This window comes from Poecilia formosa, unplaced genomic scaffold, assembly GCF_000485575.1.
Source record: "Poecilia formosa unplaced genomic scaffold, Poecilia_formosa-5.1.2 Scaffold4, whole genome shotgun sequence".
Taxonomy (NCBI): domain Eukaryota; kingdom Metazoa; phylum Chordata; class Actinopteri; order Cyprinodontiformes; family Poeciliidae; genus Poecilia; species Poecilia formosa.
Window position 1 is genome coordinate 4,380,378 of NW_006799943.1, and position 19,838 is coordinate 4,400,215.

General features: G+C 41.3%; 1 protein-coding gene across 2 annotated transcripts in view; it reads left to right on the forward strand.

Annotated features, from left to right (window-relative positions):
* Nucleotides 1-19,838, forward strand: part of spata20 (spermatogenesis associated 20) — a 40,441-nt gene that overhangs the window by 2,642 nt on the left and 17,961 nt on the right. For both annotated transcript variants that reach the window (XM_007560685.2, XM_016675832.1), the window contains exons 4-15: nucleotides 386-540; nucleotides 644-787; nucleotides 1,971-2,172; nucleotides 2,371-2,501; nucleotides 3,606-3,710; nucleotides 4,649-4,723; nucleotides 6,463-6,675; nucleotides 6,801-6,993; nucleotides 8,129-8,297; nucleotides 11,756-11,964; nucleotides 16,717-16,916; nucleotides 18,435-18,515. In XM_007560685.2, coding sequence (XP_007560747.1) covers nucleotides 386-540; nucleotides 644-787; nucleotides 1,971-2,172; nucleotides 2,371-2,501; nucleotides 3,606-3,710; nucleotides 4,649-4,723; nucleotides 6,463-6,675; nucleotides 6,801-6,993; nucleotides 8,129-8,297; nucleotides 11,756-11,964; nucleotides 16,717-16,916; nucleotides 18,435-18,515 — 1,877 coding nt within the window. The remainder of the gene's footprint in view (nucleotides 1-385; nucleotides 541-643; nucleotides 788-1,970; nucleotides 2,173-2,370; nucleotides 2,502-3,605; nucleotides 3,711-4,648; nucleotides 4,724-6,462; nucleotides 6,676-6,800; nucleotides 6,994-8,128; nucleotides 8,298-11,755; nucleotides 11,965-16,716; nucleotides 16,917-18,434; nucleotides 18,516-19,838) is intronic.

The window sequence follows — 19,838 nt, forward strand, 5'->3', positions numbered from 1 at the left end:
TTTGTTGCATTTCAGTCAGCTCAAAGCAGAGAATCTCAAAAAAAATGTATCAGTTGGGATTCTTCATGGAATAACATAAAGAGACTTTAATTCAATTTAATTTCATCTGTATAGTGCCAATTCACAACAAATTTCAACTGATTTAAATTTAATCATAAATACAAACATACCACTTGTTCCCAGTTATCAAACTGGGAACAGTAAAATTCTGTCAATTAATTATTCAGAGTAGCTAACGGGCTCTGATTTTGTAAGATTAAGACAATATATTACCTTCACACCACTTATCAAAAGATTTACATTGAAGTGACAAAATGCCTGTTCTCAGCACTCTATTTGCTAAAGTTATGCCTAATGATTCTATATGATCGTCTCCAACCACCAGTGGGCTATTCAACGTGCCATTGGTGTCACGTTATGGAGAGGGAGTCTTTCAAAGATGAGGAGATTGGAAAAATCCTCAGTGACAACTTTGTCTGCATCAAACTGGACAGAGAAGAGAGACCCGACGTGGACAAGGTCTACATGACCTTTGTGCAGGTTTGTGTGTTTCTTAGACTTTTTTTCTCAACTAAGGCTGTTTTTATTTATTTATTTTTTTTTTTCTGCATTTGGTTGTTTTATTTATTTATTTTCTTGTCAGGCAACAAGTGGGGGTGGAGGCTGGCCCATGAGTGTGTGGTTAACTCCCGACCTTAGACCTTTTATCGGAGGTACTTACTTCCCCCCGAGGGACCAAGGAAGAAGACCAGGCTTCAAGACAGTTCTGATGAGAATCATTGAACAGGTGGCACCACTTTGTAGAAACACTCAATAAGTTAACTGAAAATATTAAGAAGTGACTTAAATATTAGGCGTGCACCAATAGATCGGTCCCATTTCCTGAATTTTGGGAGAACAGGCCATACTTGTATGACAAACAGGTCTTATCTGCCTCCCTCTGCAAATGTCTGAAAATCTGCCACTGTCCCTTTTTCCTCTGCTGTGAGCAGGCAGACCAGACCACGGTTAACAATTGTCACTTCATTGTTGCCAACTTGGGAACTTTGTCTCTATATCCAGCGACTTTTCAGAAAAAGAAAATCAATATCAGCTAAAGTCAGAATCAACAGGTCAGGCTCTTCAAAGATTGGTGATGGGCCAGAAGACAATCAGTGCACCACTGTTTGTAGACATGTTGCATGTCATTGTTTTCATCCAGATATTTTGTACATGTGCACAATGCTGGAGGGCAAAAAAACTACTCATTTACATGCCATCTATAGCTGCGCTGCTGCGGTACAACAGTTCCATTAGCAAAATGAAACCTGGATATAAAGGTGTTATTAATTCAGTGATGTGTTCCACAACAAAAGGAAAATAACGCTGAAAAACCATTGAAGAATATCTCAACCACTCTTATTCTTCTTTTTTCCTTGCTGTCTGTGGCAGCTATGCTACACACAGACTCGTTGCCGTGGCAGCTGACAACAGCTCCACTAGTGTATCAGGATTAACCAGCAAAAAACACAAACATTTCCCACAAAAAGAACACAACACCTGCTGTACTGATGATCTGTCAGAGTGTGTGTGGGTTCCCTTTAACTGAACTGAAACATGCCAAATTCTGCAGCACAACTACATGTTAAGGTTGTCAAAGTCAAGCTAGCTTAACCGGCCTACTTCCCTTACATTGCTATTTTTTTTTTAATTAGAACTTTTTTTCTAACATGTGAAATATGATACTCTTGAACCTTATCTGGATGTCATAGTGTTTGCAATTAGTAGCCAAGTACTGCATCCCTTTTCCTTTGATACGTCGCGCTCATATTTAAGATTTAGCACATATTGTTGACAATTTGACAGCTAAAACCAATTGCAGTCAATGTTATTGCCCTCCAGCAGGGAGCTGGGGGCAGGATCTTGCAAGCGTAACGTCACGATGCAATGTGTTCATTTAGAGGCTCTGAAAAGTGGCTTCCTCTCTGCAGTGGCAGAACAACCGAGCGACTTTAGAGTCCAGTGGTGAGAAGATAATCGACGCTCTAAAGAAAGCCACAACCATCACTGCGAACCCAGGAGAAAGCCCTCCCTTGGCCCCAGACGTTGCTAATCGCTGCTTCCAGCAGCTGGTCCACTCCTATGAGGAAGAGTACGGAGGCTTTAAAGACGCTCCCAAGTTCCCCTCACCAGGTAGACTCACCTGGAGCCAGAGTGCTCATCTGCAACTCTCCAGTTTCCATTTGTCCTGATGGTTTAGCTTAAATGGCTGAAGAAAATGGCAGCTCTTCCCATCCTCTGTTCTGTTTTCACCATAGTTCAGATCTGCTTCACAGATGTACTCCAGCTGGAGGAGAACTCATGTGAGCTGGTCTGTCTGTCCCTCTACAGTGAATCTGATGTTCCTCATGTCTTATTGGTCCGTGAATTGCTCCACCTCAGAGGGGGTCGAGGCCCTCCAGATGGCCTTGCACACACTCCGAATGATGGCACTGGGAGGCATCCACGACCACATTGCACAGGTTCGTATCCATTCTGGGAACGTAGGAAATTATTCATACATGAATGTTTTTCAAATTTATCACACAAATATTGTGTCTTCTGTATAAAATCAGTCATGTTATTGCTGTAAAGCCTATATATCTGTCTATAGCAGCATCAGACAGCAGGCTGGATATAAGAAAGAGCAAATTAACTTTGTGGTAAAATTTGCTAAGGACCAAATGGTAAAGTGTGTTTTACACTGTTATGTAATGAATGTGATATTTTTGTTGTGGGCAGAATTCAGTTTATTTTTCAACCACAGATTCATAAGAAATGCCACCTCAAGGCACTGTACGTTACAAACTGATCCAATTCCTATCCAGTTGTATATGAACCCATTTTGGGTCAAATTTAACCTCTAACAAATTCAAGTCATTTCAATACAACCTAATCATTTAGTTCAACTGGAACCTGATTACCATCCATCCAATCAGACAACCGTACAATTAATGTCAGTTGATTACGTTTATTTATGCCAACTGCTAAAAAAAAAAAGTTAACTACCTTTGGAAACTCAACCATTTGCATGTCCTTCCTTACTTGGATATGTTTTGTGTACATCTAGTAAATAAGTGTAAAAAGCCTTAAAATAGACATTTTTTAAAATTGCAGCCACATTGTTTTGTGTCAAAAGATTTAGAAGAAAATCCAACCTTTGAGTACTGTGCACAGCCCCAATTTACTACATTCTCCTGTAATCCCATAAATCCCTTTCAATCTGACCAGAGCACACAGTTCCAGTTAAAAGTCTCAGTCGAGTTCAACAAACTCCATGTTCACAACTTTGACAATAGAACATTTAGGGAGACCTAACTTCTAAAAGTTATGGGGATTCAGTGACCCCAAGATGCCACTCTGTTCTGCGGTTCTCCAGCCAAGAGTTTACTGTAGATGTATTATTTTTTTAAAACTTTCCTTCCCCTTCTCCTCAGTGTGTTTTGTGGTGAGATAAATATTAGTCGTTAAAAGTCCAGTGAGACAGTTGGAGCCTCATTTTCTTAGTCATGCAGCACTGGTGTTTGCTGTATGTCTTTTCTAACAGTTTTCCTGGAAAGGACCTCATTCTGTGGCTGTTTTTCCAGGGTTTTCATCGTTACTCCACGGACTCTTCGTGGCACGTTCCTCACTTTGAGAAGATGCTGTATGACCAGGCTCAGCTGGCCGTGGCTTACATATCTGCTTTTCAGGTTTGGGTTTCTCTTCAGAATCAGCCTTATTGACCAAGTTTGTGCTTACAAACAAGGATTTTGACTTCAGTTTCACATGCTCACACTTTATAGACATTAAATGTGAACTTCATTAGAGGAGATAAAATCAAAGTAAGTGTGTATGTACTTACACTCATATTTTGCGCAACATATATTATAGAATAGTGCCCGTATGTGTGTTTCTGTTTCACAGTAAAGTAGCTGCCTACTCTTTCTGTAAGGTGTCAGTTGTGTTTGTCAGAGAAGCAACATGGGAGATGAAACTTTCTTGATTTTGCAAATGATGCTCTGTAACATTGACCTGAATGTAAAAACCCAAACGGTTTGTGTTCAGGATGGCAGTGTTGTAGACCGTACCTGATAGTACACTGTACCAAGGTACTTTTTTCGTTGCAGTAGGAACAACAGTCTCTGCTGGAACTTCTTCCCAACAGTGTCTTTGTGTGACAATCACTACAGATCTAGAGAAAAGATGGATCCTAAAAATGGTCGGCGAACTACAGCAGACAGAATGTTGAGGACAGTAAAGTTACTCACTGGCTCTTTACTGAGCCAGACAAAACCCCCGAGTGCGAGACTTGGGTTTAAAAAATTGATGAGTTTTTTTTTGTTTAGGATTGGGTAAAAACTAGTTGAATCCGAGTCTCAGAGTTTGTGGTATCTTCCCCAGAGTCTGCTGCACTGACCCGTTTATTTTTTGGTGTGTAGACTCAAACTAAATAACAGAGACCAACAGACACGAGCTGAAATACAGCCACATATACATGCTGTGTTTAATGATGATATACAAGTAGCCTGAGCGCTCTTGTAGGGTTCTGCTGGGAACATCCTGTTGATGAATCACAAGACGATACCATTAGTGGTCAAGCTCCGGTTGAATCATAGCCCTCATGCAGGTGTTTTCCCTTCTTTTCCAGGTATCAGGTGAGCAGTTCTACGCAGACGTGGCTAAGGACATACTGCTGTACGTCTCCAGGGACCTGAGTGACAAGGTGAATCATCGACAGCTCGCCTGCTGCTGTCTTCTGTGTGAAAACTGCCTTAGTTGCTCCTGAGTACTTCTAGTATGTTCGTACGTCCCTTGGGGCCCTGGGTGGAACATTGCTGACAAATCCTGTTAAAGCCTCGCTCTCCTGTACAGGTCAACCTTTCTCCTCTTTGATTAATGAGGGGACAGTAGTCAACAGAGCATACAATTAAAACCATACTGTTATTGTTGAATTTTCTGAGATTTATGAAGTAATTATATTCTAATGAAGTACCATGCCCAGGGTAATTATCTGCAGACTCTCTCCACTTTTTTGTGTGACTTGCTGTGCTCTTCCTTTAGGGAGGCAGAGTCCCTGAGTTCTGCTAACTGTTAAATTACATTACAACCAGAGTGCTTACATGGCTTTGTAGATCTTTATATGGCAGTAATGTTAGTGCTTTCTTAGGCTTGGATTAAGAGCATTGTTTCTTCGGCAGCCAGACATAAGATGTAGGAAAAGTATTCTCACCCCTGGAAGATTTCCAAATGCAACTGCAAAGCATTTTCTTCTGGGATTTCATGTGAGAGACCATCAGGAAGTGGCTCTTAGTTTGAAAAAGTTTTACTAATAAAATTTGAAAATTAGTTTGGGGCTTTGTAAATGGCCCCATGTACTGATTAAAATCAAGTCCTGCCAATTACATTCAGAAGTCACCTACTTGATAAAATATGCTGGATAATCTCAGGCTAACACTGGAAGAAAAAATATTAATGACGGCAAAAGACTTGTAACATCACAAGTTTTGAATAAGTGCATGACGTGATAATAAGAAAGTTAAACAGCAGAGGGAACTCCTAAAAGTATTGGTCTATGCATTGACAAAAATAATAAGAATTATAAACAATTATTGCGAAAATGTTTTTGGAAATATTTTATAAGACCCAGGAGGGAAGCGGGTACAGCTACAGAAATAACTTCTATCTGCATATTTATGTCTTAAAAATTCTGTCATTGTCTTTATAGTGTCATTATTTATTTATGTTGCTGGTGATATTTATTGTCCCCTCTGGTAAAAATTTGTAAGAATTGTTAAATCTTAAAATGCAGTTGTCGCTTTTTCCCAATATTTGACTGAATTTTTAAAATATATCGTCTTTAATTTTATAACATTTATTCAGTGGGGAAAAACATCTGCTAGGAAATAATTATTTTGATCAAAATCCCTGGTTGCAGTATTAGTGGTACACTGCTCAAAAAAATAAAGGGAACACTCAAATAGCACATCCTAGATCTGAATGAATGAAATATTCTCATTGAATACTTTGTTCTGTACAAAGTTGAATGTGCTGACAACAAAATCACACAAAAATCATCAATGGAAATCAAATTTATTAACCAATGGAGGCCTGGATTTGGAGCCACACACAAAATTAAAGTGAAATGTTCCCTTTATTTTTTGAGCAGTATATTTAATTGTCATGTGTTTTATGTTTTGGATCATTATTTTGATGAAAGACCCAGCTTTCACTTTAACAGTTGCCACTGTTTAATGTGCCAACTGTCACAAAGTAGAAGTTTCTAGAAACCTTTTTCCAGGTATTTTGTTGTAACTGTTTTTTATATGAACATTTTTGTCCCCAGAAAATTTCTGTCATGGTTGATTCCTCATAATTTTTTGATGGATTTATTTATTTTAGATCCTTTTAGCACATCTTTACCAATCGTGTTAATACATTAGCACTGTTTGCGCTGCTTTCCAGTCTGGAGGCTTCTACAGTGCAGAAGATGCTGACTCCGTCCCAACACCAGGGGGGCTGGAGAAGCGAGAGGGGGCCTTCTGCGTGTGGACGGCCTCAGAAGTGCGGGAGCTCCTGCCTGACGTGGTAGAGGGTGCGGTTGGAGCCGCCACGCTCGCAGACATCTTTATGCACCACTACGGAGTCAAGGAGCAAGGCAACGTTGCAGCTGAGCAGGTCTGACTGTATTACTTTAATATTAAGGCTGTATCTGCTTTTGACAGTTTCCGCTCGTCGACATGGCGACCGTCACGGGCGCTAAGGGTCATTGTTGGTGAAGATGTTATGCTCTCTATTGCCAGGACCCACACGGGGAGCTGCAGGGGAAAAATGTGCTGATTGTCCGTTATTCAGCAGAGCTAACAGCTGCTCACTTTGGCATCACGGTAGAGAAATTCAATGAACTCATGACCTCAGCCAGAGGCAGAATGGCAGAAGTGAGGCAGATTCGCCCGCGACCCCACCTAGACACCAAGATGCTGGCTTCCTGGAACGGTAAAGTCCAAGTCTGACAAGGCAGCGAAAAGTAAAAACAGCAGATCTCAGATTTCAATACCTTTTTTTTTTTTTTTTACTGATTGATCATATCACAACCAAAACCTATAATCTATTATATTAGGATTTCATGTTATCAGCACAAAGCAGTGCCTAAGCGTGAAGTGGAAGCAATATTTTCTACTTTTTTCCAACTGTTCTTAAATCTGAAATGTGTGGAAACTTAACACTGACTCAACATTTTGTTGGACCTCCTTTCGCTGCAATTGCAACTATTAGCCTTTTGGGATATGAACGTTGGGGTGTGTTTTTGCCTACCCAACCCAAAGATTGGATGGAAAACATCCATTGACATCAACTTGCAAACACTGCAGTCCATCATCATGTTTATCCTTGTTTGTCCATTCAGTGAAGGATTAATAGTGGAAAGCCGTGTTTTGTATGGTTTCCATTTTGTGTCATAACCCACATCAGATGACAATCTAGTGACATACCCTGAAGTTTGCATTTGTGATGAGACAAACTATGATAAAGTTTTTTGAGGTGGAGAAAAGGCGAATCATTTAATAAAACTGTTGTTTTTCCACATTGACATGGTGCTAATTTTAACGCTCCTTTCCATTGTTTTGCCCATCATCTATAAAAATGCAGTTAATTACTAAGCACATGCATAAACAAACAGTCATACTCACCCACAGGTTGGGTTCCTTCACCGGATGTCTCCTGACGGTATGTTAGCGAGGTAATGAGGCCCTGCCATTCCGAGAACTTTCCAATTAGTCCCGAGCCTCTTCTTCTCCTCTCTAATGAACAAACTCCTCCATTAATCACCTGCCCGCCGCCGCCGCTGCACTTTGAAGACCGGGCTGTGCACCATTGGCTTTGATACTCTACATGAAAGAGGTGTGGAGGGACGGAGGGAGGAAGGGAAGGATGTAGTGAAGGATGAGAGAACGTGGGGAAACTTCAAAGAGAGAAATAGGGGTTTGGGGGCAGAAATAACTGCGCTGGGACTTTTGGCACAGGCTACACATTGGCACCTTGGCAAGGGAACGTGATGTTTTAACATGAGATGGAGTTATTTTGGAGCTAATCACCACCACAAGCATCGTTATTACCGCTTCCTCCCTTGCAGGCCTGATGCTGTCCGCCTTCGCTCGGGTTGGAGCCGTGCTGGGGAACGAGGTGCTGCTGGAGAGAGCGGTGCAAGCAGGAAACTTCCTGAAGGAGCATCTGTGGGACCCCAATCAGCAGAACATGCTCCGATCTTGTTACCGCGGAGACCAGGTGGAGGTGCAACAGATGTAAGATACAGTACTTTAGCTCAAAAATGGTATAATAAATAATAAAAAGCACATTTCACCTTTTTATAAAAATATTCAAGTATTCCATCAAAAAGATGTTTTTTATATTAAAACTGTAGAAAGCTATGAAATGTTCATGGTTTTTTACATGAAAACAGGCAACCATAATATCCGGGTAAATAAGTTTTCAGCTGTAACGTTCCATGCAACCTGTGTTTTTATCCAGCAGCTCGGTTATTGGATTTTTCAGGCTGCATATTTTAACATGATTGACTTTGTTTTAATTTCATTTTCAAGTCCTATTGAAATTTTAATTTCTCATGGCTGAGACAAGAATTTTTCTTTTTACTCTTAATTTTAACTAACTAAATTAATATCATTCAGTAAGTGTATTAGCAAGTTAATATTTTTATTCTCAGAACACACCCTTAAAGTCAAGAACTGACTCTCTTGTTGATCCAACACAACAGCTTCAGTTGGCCTTGTTCCGTTGGCCAGCAACTGTGGCCCAGTTACTGTGAATGAATGAGTGTGAAATGCTATCGAATCAGCAGAAAAATGTGCCAACAGTCCCACAACCTGCTCGATGGAATATAATCAATTTGAAACACATATGTGAACAAATACACACTTTGTGCCTAAACGCCCTGGCCTTGTTCCACAGCGCCCGTCTCATTCATTACTGTCCTGTTCAGAATGGTGTCGTCTTCGAAAGTGTTTACAGAGGCTCATTTCTCAGACCTGATTCAGCTTCCACACGTACCGGGGCTGGTACGGGCCGCGAGCCCATTTACCAGAAGGAATGGTAGGGGCTGAGACTAACTGGGTTAATAGGATGTGAAGTTGGTGCTGTATGTTTTCTGGGGCTCCTTCCTGCCAACCGAAAATTTAATGCATTTACGTCTTTGAGGAGCAGAAGGAAGGTAGAGGGTAATTTTACTTTGGTAATCAATCAATCAATCAAATTTTATTTGTATAGTACATTTCAGGAGCAGGGGATTTCAAGGTGCTTTACATAATTAAAGAAAAAAAATAAAATTAAATAAAAAATAAGATCAGCTGTTTTGTCACCAGTAATGTCATATGGAGCTGGTTTGCTAAATATGAAGTAGTTCCCAATTAGCCTGGAAATTGCCTTCCTACGCAATTCAATTTCTCCCGTCGAGGTGGATTTCTTCAGTAGAATTTCAACCGGGCAAATCAGCAAACAGAAATAAAAGTTGTGAACGATGACTTTCGGTGCTAGTTTAAAGAATCCTGCCTGTAATTAGAAGCAACAGCGGAAGAAGTCAACAAAGTCGTTCAGCTCATGTTGGTCACGCTTCCAAATATTGACCAATTCAAATTGAACCAAGAGGAATGTTGAACCCTCCCGCTGTCTTAGTGCGATGCTCAGGAAGAGCACGGCAGATTTCCTGGTCGGACAGTGGGGAAGAGAGGAGGCGGTGGTTGTCCAGTCAGACCGTCAGTTACATAAACCACACTAAAACTTGTAAAAGCACATGCGCTGTCAGTACAACCCCGCCGTCCAAATGACCCTGGCTCTTAAGACTGCAGGAGGGTTGAGACATTTTATTGCTAGCAAAGGTGTTGTCCAGCTCCACACTTCTCTCTTCACAGTGGGGTACAGTTGTTTACAACACACGCAAATTCTGGTAAGCTTCATAGCTTCATAACCCCTTACTTACATCATGAATAAACATAAGCGATTGGGTAAAATCAGATCCAATTGTTTAAACTTCAACAGAATCTCGCTTGATGCACAGAGCTGCCACCTTGTGGTTGTAGCATGTACTATAAGCCATCTTCTTGTGAACAACTTCTAGTGTTGCTTCCACCTTTTGCTAGTAGCTGCATGCTTTTTATGAAAGTACTGAAGCCAATTCAAACATTTTTTTCAAGTATTTTAATTTATATATTGCAACAACTGCTTGAAAATGTGAATATCAGTTCCCCCTCCCGAACATTTTCAACCTTGTCATACCCATCCTGATTCTTGCTGACTCCTTTTAACTTGACTGATGCCGCAACCGATTTCTTGTCTCACTACAGCGTGACTTCATGGCTTTTTATGACCTCTCACAAGAATGCACTTCATCTCCTCCAAATCGCTTTTAGGTTTTCACCCTCTCCGCCATCAGCCTCACCTGACACAGCACTATCTGGCCTCCTGTCACAGTCCGTCCTCGTGCACACACTCATCTGGAGGGTGGCGTTGTGAGAACTGGAAGGACGGGGGACAGTGGAATAACAACAGTTTATTAAAAAGTGGTGACTCAGTACTGACAGTGAGGAAGAAAGTACTTCAGAATCGGTATCAGCCGTACACAGTTGTTTTAGACATGGAGAAGAAGGGATTGACGACTCTAAAGAATTTGAAACAGAGATGTACCGTTTGGTTTGTAAATGTGTTTCTTGACTGAATGGAATTTCTGATTTTGCTAAGCTCAGATTTCCTATTCATCAAAGCATGAAGATTAATGGGAAAGTTCTATTAACTCGATAGATTTGTACAAGGAACTACCAAAACTTAAACCTGCCACGAATTAGAGGAAAACACCATCAGTGTTCACTGTGAAGCCCAGCTTTCCATTGGCCAAGAAATTAACTCCTACTCCATAAACAATAAGCGCCCCACTGTTATCAACTTAGTGACTATGTCACAGTGTCAGTCATAAAATAATCGTTATTGGCCAAAGTCAGAATCGCCAAATCGGGCTTTTCAAAGATTGCCGCTTGGCCGGAAAACTGTAAACTGTGCATCCCTAAAACCAACAGTCAGCTGCTGGATTGGTCTCTCCAAAACGTTGTTGAAAATTTGTGGACTTAACTTAAAAGCTGGGTCTTTGTATAAATAAAACTACCAATTTAAATGAGCTGTACCAATATCGCCCAGCGGTACGATCAAATATTCAGCCGTAAAACAACCATGAGGATGAAGTCCAACTTCTTAAGAGAGGTTTAACCAAATATTAACTGGGGGGAAATGTATGTAAAATAAATGTTGTCATGTGCATATAATTCTTGTCCAAAAAGTTGCATAATCACTTCATCCTTGACAAAAAAAGGTTTAAGTAAATAATTAAAGGTCTCAAATTTTAATGGTATTCATGCCCTTGATGAGTGTGTATAACGTCTGATTTAGAGGTGTGCTAACTATTTGCCGCTCTGTCTTTTTATATATTATAAATCATGTCTGTGGTGGACATATAAAAGTGTATCTTTTTCTCTGCCCTACCTCAGAATGTGTTTTTTTTTTTCTGGATTTCTATTCTGGTTTGCACAGACAGTTACTGTATAAAATATGAAGTGTAAAAAAAAAAAAAACAACCCCAAAAACAAGATCCTGAACTAGTTCACTAGTGGAGCTCATCAAAGTGCTTTTCCACATTGCTCCAACGATAAATACTTAATGATTAATGTCCTCGTTTCGTCTTTTCCCTCTGTGCGTTGCCCAGATCCCCGCCTATCTGCGGCTTCCTGGACGACTACGCCTTCGTTGTTTGTGGCCTGCTGGACCTGTACGAGGCCACGTTCCAGACGGAGTGGCTGCGGTGGGCCGAGGAGCTGCAGGCCAGGCAGGACGCGCTGTTCTGGGACAACCAGGGCGGAGGTTACTTCTGCAGCGAGCCCAGCGACGCCGCGGTTCTGCTGCGACTGAAGGAGGGTGCGTAATGGCCTCGCTCATTATTTGCATTAACGAGCAATTGAACAAGTCTGCCTTAATAAAGGTGGCTGACGTTCAGAGATGACCAAAACATCAAACTTACCCTTTTACTGAAGAGCAGTCCTATCTAAACTCTCAGGATTTCCAAATGTATCTTTATAAGAGCTGCATTTTTTTTTTTTTTTTTTTTTACGAATAGCTGAGATGTTTGATTTACACTATCTGACAAGTGGAAGAGGTGAGAGATATGGACAGAATTTTATCACAATATTTTGTGGTATAAAAGTTATGATAATTAAAACTAATTTTTTTTAGGTAATCGTATGGCAGTAACTGCATATCACAGCATTTATAGCACCACAAACACAAATATTGCTCTAGAAAAACATTCCTATATTAAAAAGGCTTCTTCAGAATGCCAGTTACTTTAATATCACTGAACTACACACAGTAACTGCATTGAACCATATTTTTAAATTTACTGACATGTATTAATGCTCCAGGTGAACAAAATGGAGAAAATCTATCTAGCTTTTTCTTGTCTGTCAAGGGTAAGTGTAAATTTATCAGCAGTTTTCTGGATGACGCTCATGTTAGCCACTGGTTCGCTTCTGTTGCCAACCCTTTGTACACTTCTGTCATCCTATAGGTCTTGAATTTTATTCATTATGGTCTTAAAAACGCTTAAAGTTGACTTGGTGAAACTCGCATTAACCGTGTAGCAATGCTTGGTGCAAATCTTGTTGAAGATAAGCCAGCATCGTTGGTCGGGGCTTGTCTTTTACCTCGATGTGTTTTTAACGTTTCATGAGGAGTGCTTGAAACTCTGCCTGCATCAGTTTTATGTAGGGGTTCGTAGCTTCAGGGGTGAAATATAGAAAGGATTGATGGACAGGCGGATGATTAGAACTCCTGCTGCAGTGGACCTTTGTGCTTTCGCCCAGTCTGAGGGATGGAGAGCGCCGAACACTGAATAAATTCAAGGTTTGAATTGCACAGGCACTGCAGATGTCTGCGCATTGCAACGGTTTGGCTAAAACAACCCTGATGAAAAGCAGCGGTATGAACAGATGTCTGTATTATTGGAACAACAGACAATTTGACGGATTGTTTTTGTCAGAAACTCACTAATTTATTCGTCCATCATGAATCTGTTGCTTCCCCACTGTTACCCTATGCCATATTGATCGTTTCAAGCTCAGAGGATCTGGAAGGCTTTACTGTAATATCCCTGCCACTTTCACTCATTTGCTACACTTCAAGAAAAGAGGCTGCCAGCAGGAGATGGATGGACTGATAGGTGACTTGATGAAGGATAAAAGATGGGAGGATTATTGAACTCCTCCGTCCGCCGTAAGAACACTAGCAACCGCCAGTCACTCATGGCGAACCTCTCTGCCATAAAAAGCCCCTACTACACTGATGCCCTGCCTCTCGAGCTGCTTTGATCACCAGAGCTGTCAAACTCGTCTCCAGTCCGTCTCTCAGTCCATCTGCTTCTGACAGATTGGAACAGCGCCGCAAAGTACAGCGGGAGTCTGAAATCAACTTCCCGACTCTGCTCCTGTCGTCTCTCACTAACCTCCTTATTTTTTCCCTCTTAATTTGTGACTCTCCCTGCATTCTTGACGTGATTTTGCAGCCTTTCAAATAAGAACGTATCTTTTGAATGTTACGGGCCAGTAGGTGAAAGCTCAGATATTAATATAAATGGCCATAACCTTGATGTGCACTCCAGCCTGTCTTCGGATGCTAGCAGGCCGGAGAGGCTGGCACCTTGTAAACACGCTATTGTTTACCTTTGATCAGTCGGGTCCAAGCTTCTGGTTTGGATCTAGTAATCTTCCGCATTCAAAATGTCTCAAATTTATTGTTTTCTCTGTTGTTTGTTTAAGGTACACTTGATTTGGTGCTTCTATATTTGTTGTCTTTTTCCAGGATCAAGTTATCAACAAAGATATCCTATCATCTTCAAGTGCTGCTTTTGTTTTTGTGTTTCCCATCAGACGTACTCCAGGCTTAGTTCTTCTGTGTTTAGCCATCTTTCTTTTATGAAGTCATTGATGACATTCCAGTTTGTCATAAATTACAGATTTTTGTCATAAATAACCTGCTATTGTTTTTTTTTTTGTCACACTTTAGATGTGTGGTGAAGCGGGACGTTTGAATTCAGTTCTGTGAATTGTGAATCTGTTGAGCTCATTAGGAGCCACTTCTCAGACCAATGCTGGTAAAAACGTGAGTAAAGGGTTAATAGAGGAGCCATGTTGTGATGACTTCCTGAAGGCGGAGTTTCAGAAAGAGCAGGAGTTTTTAAAGAGACAGAGACCCAATTTTAATGCATTAATTTATGAAGTCAGATTTCCTTTAAGTCATATTTGATACATACAGCATTTTTATATAAACTGAAGGTAACATGATTATGCTATGAAGTGGCTCTCTGTACCTGGAAAACACATAGTACTGCTCCTTTAACTTCTCATCTGTTCGTGAATTTTATAGATTTTATACTTTTTCAACTGTCTTATGGAAAATAACCAAAAAAATCAGGACACACACTGTACAGACGTTGGATAATTAAAACAACTCTCTCTCTCGTTCCAATACGAAGTCATTGATAAACATTCTGCTGCCGTTAACTTTGCGTGCTCCCCTCTCCAGTCTGTTTGTACCCAGCTGTGTCTCTTTCCTAGATCAGGTCATTGTTGCCATTAACTTTCTCTTACAAGTTTTTCTGACCCCTGTCTCCTGGTAAGCAGTACATATATCACACATGAATGCGTGTAAATATGTAAAAGTGTGCCCCGTTTGTATTTTATTGGAGCTGACACGAGAGTGGTTTCCCTTCTGAGGGGACTCGCGGTGCCATTACGGCATCTGCGCTGCGTCGGGTTGAAAGCCATTAACGACGCGGCGTCGGACGCCTTTCCCAGCAGCGTAGCCTGTCAGCTGTAGACAGATTACCTCCAAGGCGCTGCCTCTGTGCGTGTTCGAGCCTTTGCCAGACTCCCGTGTGTGTGTGTGTGTGTATGTGTTTGTGTCGGAAGAGGAAGGTTAAAATCATCCACACTGTCTGTCCTGCTTTTCTTTGAATTTATTTTCAGTTAGCTGAGTTTCCTGAGACTGCAGACTGTTTCTGTCTCCTGAGGCAGCGCTGCACTTTTCAGACGTTCTCCCAGGTGAAAGAAATATATTACACACGCATCAAGTTAGAGTACACCAGGTTAAAAAAAAAAACTGTTTTATGACTTTAAAACTTGATGAAAGTGTAGGCAGTGTTTTATTCAATGACTGTATTCTTTGTCGATGGCAGCAGCAATTCCCTCCACAACTCTCACTCTCTCTCTCTCTCTCTCGGTGTGCGTTTGCGACCTCCTTTCGACGGAGCTCCTTAAGAGAAGGAAAACGTGACATGTGGAAAGCGACACACTCGCCTACCAAACCCTGGTGTGTGTACTTGAAGGTTTGTTAGAGTCTTCCCCACCACGGGGCTCACAAAGAGCATACAGCTGGGTGAAATCACGCTTGTTCTGCAAGTCTCTCATCCGTCGGTACGCACGTGTCTCTTTGTGATTTTTAATTCATGCTTGTCACAAAAGCGAAGGAATATGCGTTTTGTAGTTACGTTCATGTGGCTTCGGCTGAATAATTCTGTCGGGTTACTGTTGCTATTTTTAGGTTGCGTACAAGGTACGCAGTCAGACGTAAAAATGGCTTTGGATTCTGAAGCACTCAGAAACGCAGGCATTATTTTGAAATGCAGATGTGCTGAGAGGTCAAAGGTCATTTGTAAATTGTGCCCAAGCTCTAACCAGACCTTGGTGTAAGATGAGAACCAGTTACTTCACAGAGCACATCTGTGAAGTAACTGGTTCACATTCACCCCTTATAGCTGTGGGGTGAATGTGTGTTTAGGGGAGGATCGAACACAAAACACACTTTTTTAAGGTCTTTATGATTATATGAAAACCTTGGTCAGAGGGCAACAGAGAATGTCAGTAAAAATAGCTTGTTTCTTTTCAGCAGTCATCTTAGTTGTAATCAAGGATTCTATCAACATAAAGTTTGGTGTAAGCTCTTGGTTATCCAGGACGTGGTAATCCATACGTGGCAGTTGGACTTGATTCATTTTTTATGCAGCAAATAGCTGAAATGGTTTCTAGTGTTTCATCAAATATACAATTCTAATAAAAAACACAACAGAATGTGAATTCCCACTACAAGATTAGTTGTAGTAGTTTCAAATTACATTTACACATTTTCCAGTGTTGGTGGAGAAAAAGTTCCACATTTAGACAGATTTAGATCCGCTGCAGTCGTCATGCCAGGGCATTTGATGGCACTGTGATTGTAGCATGTAGTTGAAATGTGCACACACCTTTTGACCACCATCTTCCAATGCATTGGTTTTGATCAATTGATGGTTAGTCGATCAATAGAGTTGATCAACTTTAGATTAATCAATAACTTGTATCACTTTCACTGGGACTTTCTGTAGGTCAGTGGGCCAAACAATATACCAGATCAGTACAGAAAGGGTTCACGAGACATAAGAATCAATCTTCTTCCTTGGCCGTCTCTGTCTCTTGACCTAAATTCTACGGCAAACCTGTAGGGGGAGCAAATGAGACGATGGCCTAAGAGAGGAACCAGGATTCTACAGTTTATATACAATTTGTTAAATGAGGAACGGTCAGAGGTCGATACCTATTAAAGGCTTATGAAGTTGTTGAACCTCACTGTGTGTCACAGATCAGGATGGAGCAGAGCCCAGCGCCAACTCCGTCTCAGCTTCCAATCTGCTGCGGCTGTCCCACTACACCGGAAGACAAGAGTGGCTCCAGAAGTCCCAGCAGCTGCTGGCAGCATTCTCTGACCGGCTGACCAGTATTCCCATAGCTCTGCCCGAGATGGTCCGGGCTCTCATGGCCCAGCACTACACACTTAAACAGGTACGCTGCTTCGTTACATCAAGATCAAGACTTTTATTCGGTCGGTTTAACTATTCCCGCTGTACAAGATTGTTAATATTGACAGAGTAGTTATCATAGACCACTGTGCAGTTCCCAACCCATCTGTTTCTCATCTGTCGGTCGTGAGGCCTGAAAGACAGCTAAGCTGGGGGGGGAGCGGGTTTGTTTACCTGAATGTTCCCTGGAACTCATTTTCATGTCCGCCTACTGAAAGTAGTCAGTGTTTCTGCTCGCATGACAAATGGAGCAAGCATAATAGACACGGCTTTTACCGAGTAACAAAAACTGAACAAAACATTATGCAGCACGAGAGGAAGAAGCTGTTTAAACAATGAGCGTCTGCGTATTGATTGCGCTGGAACATTTCTGTTCGGGAACGCTGCAAAGAAGAAATGCATCACTGAAAAAAAGTAAAAAAGAGGAAGTTCTATTAGGGAAGGAGTGTAAATAAGCAGGAAGGTGTTATTTTAGTGAATGATTGTGATTCATATCCTGCTGTATGCATTTTTTTATTTTTTATTCGATGAACTGTTCTTCCGGTTTCGGTTTCAAATCTGTATCTTTTTGACATTTCAATCTCAAGATTGATCTTTCCATCTTAGGTTTTAGAGAAGGTAATCACAGTGCAGGTGCGATCATGACTGATGTGGGATTTCACCAGTGTTTTAAACAGCTTCTGGTTCATTTAGAGTGAACCATGATTAGCAGATTCAAACCAGGCCTCGGAGCTTTCCCCTCATCCACCAGACATAACTCCTGGACAGTTCCTCGAAGGAAAACACAACTGAAAGAGCAATTGCTTTTCTTGCAAATACCACACTCAACAGATGTATAGGAATTTCCCGTTCGCGTGATTTACAAAGCCAGAAAAGCGAACCGCATTTTTTCCACCTCATTTCAACTTCACCAGGTTGTCTGAGGACAAGCCCGCCCACCAGGACGCTCGTTTCATCCCTGGACACAAGGATTTATTTTTTTTCTTCTCATGTTATAGCTGCCCCTCTTTTGCGTTTACTGGGTTATTTGAGCTGTTAAAGTCGGGTTACATAATCGAGTGTTGAAATATTAACATCCTCAGTTTAGCCTGAAACCACTGAAACCGGGATGCTAGCAGGACAATGTTGCTTGGTCACGCGGCGGGAAAAGGCTTTAAAGTGAAAGCAGCAGGAGAACACAGATGGAGATAACGAGGTCTGACTGCGGGTTTGGGTGCTTCCTGTCCATCATACATGACCTGCAGGGGATGTCTCAGGTTGATGGGGTGAAAGGTAACGAGCAAAGGATTCAGGCAGTTTCAGAGAAACCACCTGCCTCCCTTGTTAGTGCTACAAATAAAGCTCCGACTTGCACCACCTCTTTTCCCTCTTCCTTCCTGTTATAAGCCACCTTTCAACCCTGTTCTTTCAGTCATGCACTCCCCCATCTTATTATTTCATTGTTTTTTCTTTGTGTCACATTTTTATTGTCTTCCTTCGTGTTTTTTTTCCTCTCTCTCAGATTGTGATCTGCGGTCAGAGGGAGTCTTCGGACACTGCAGGGCTTCTTGCAGCAGTCAATTCCCTCTTTTCACCGTTTAAGGTAAATACTCAGCTTTTGTCCAGAACCTGCAGTGGTTTACAACATAGCTATATTTCATTTGTGTGTGTCTTCCCTTTCCTGGTTGGCTTAGGCACACAGTATGGTGGGTCTGTTTAAACACCTAGAACTCAACTGCATCCACCGCCGTACCAGTAATTCACTAAAGTTTTCATAGTACTGAACAGTAGACCCCCAATATTGGCGGGACCACAGCAACCTGCAAGTTGCTGATATCTGCAAATACTTGAGACTCCGTCTAAATGCTTATATCTGCTTATTTTAATGGTGAAAACACCAATTGTGCCTTATTATGCACAGTGGAAACTGTCTTAGCACCTCCACAGAAGATAATAGCTACAGTCTAACGTTTATCCAAGGATACAGCCAATCAACGTGAAGGAAAATAAAGGTGAAATTGTGTTTTTTCAACATTTGCGAAATATTGACAAAGATTTGCCACTAGCTGTAATGGAAACGCAGCTAGTGTCTTCAATCAAACTGTTTCCTACTGTAGATCGTTCCTCACCACATTACCATCCTCCACGACTCTTTGAAGACACTTCAGTGACGAGTTACGACAGTACCTAGTTTAATTTCGGGATAAATAAAGTATTATAGAATTGAATATTGAATTGGTTCCACCATTTTCAAACTCACAGCCAATGCTAAAGAAAATACTTGCTATTCAGTCTCCTTGTCAGTACTGCGGGTTCTCATCTCCCCGTATTGGCAGCGACCTCTACATAGCTTGGGGTGATTTAGTTTGTTCAGCCGATAGTGGATTTGCAGTAGATACTTATCATTTTTCAGACGCATAAACACATAGATAGAGGCTGAAACTGGCCTAGATCAGTGCCTGGGGTGCTGGCTGTTGTAAGTGGCGCCCTTTAAAGGTCAGTCCGAGTCTCTCTCCATCCCTCTGCTCCCTGCAATGACTTCAGAAGTATCTCTTTTCAGGCATTAGTTGACCTAAAAGCCCTTTTAGTTGACTTGCAGTAGTAGGTCTAAGTTGTAACTGCAGCTTCAAGGTTTTGAAGTTTTATTTTTTATTTTATTTTTTTTTTTTGAGTGCTAATTTTTCTGCCAGTCCTGACACCAAATGATTTGTGAAGAACTCTAACTCTCAACCATCCAACCGTTTATGTGATCCTGGACCATATTTCTCAGTGCTTTCACCTCTAACCATTAAAAAAAAAAAAAAAGATGTCTCACCACTTCATGATAAACTTTGATTTATTGGTTGGCAGATTTGATGATGCTTCCAACGTCCTTGGATCCTGATGAAAATGTCTGGAACAAGTATTAAGAAAATCCATTGAGGGT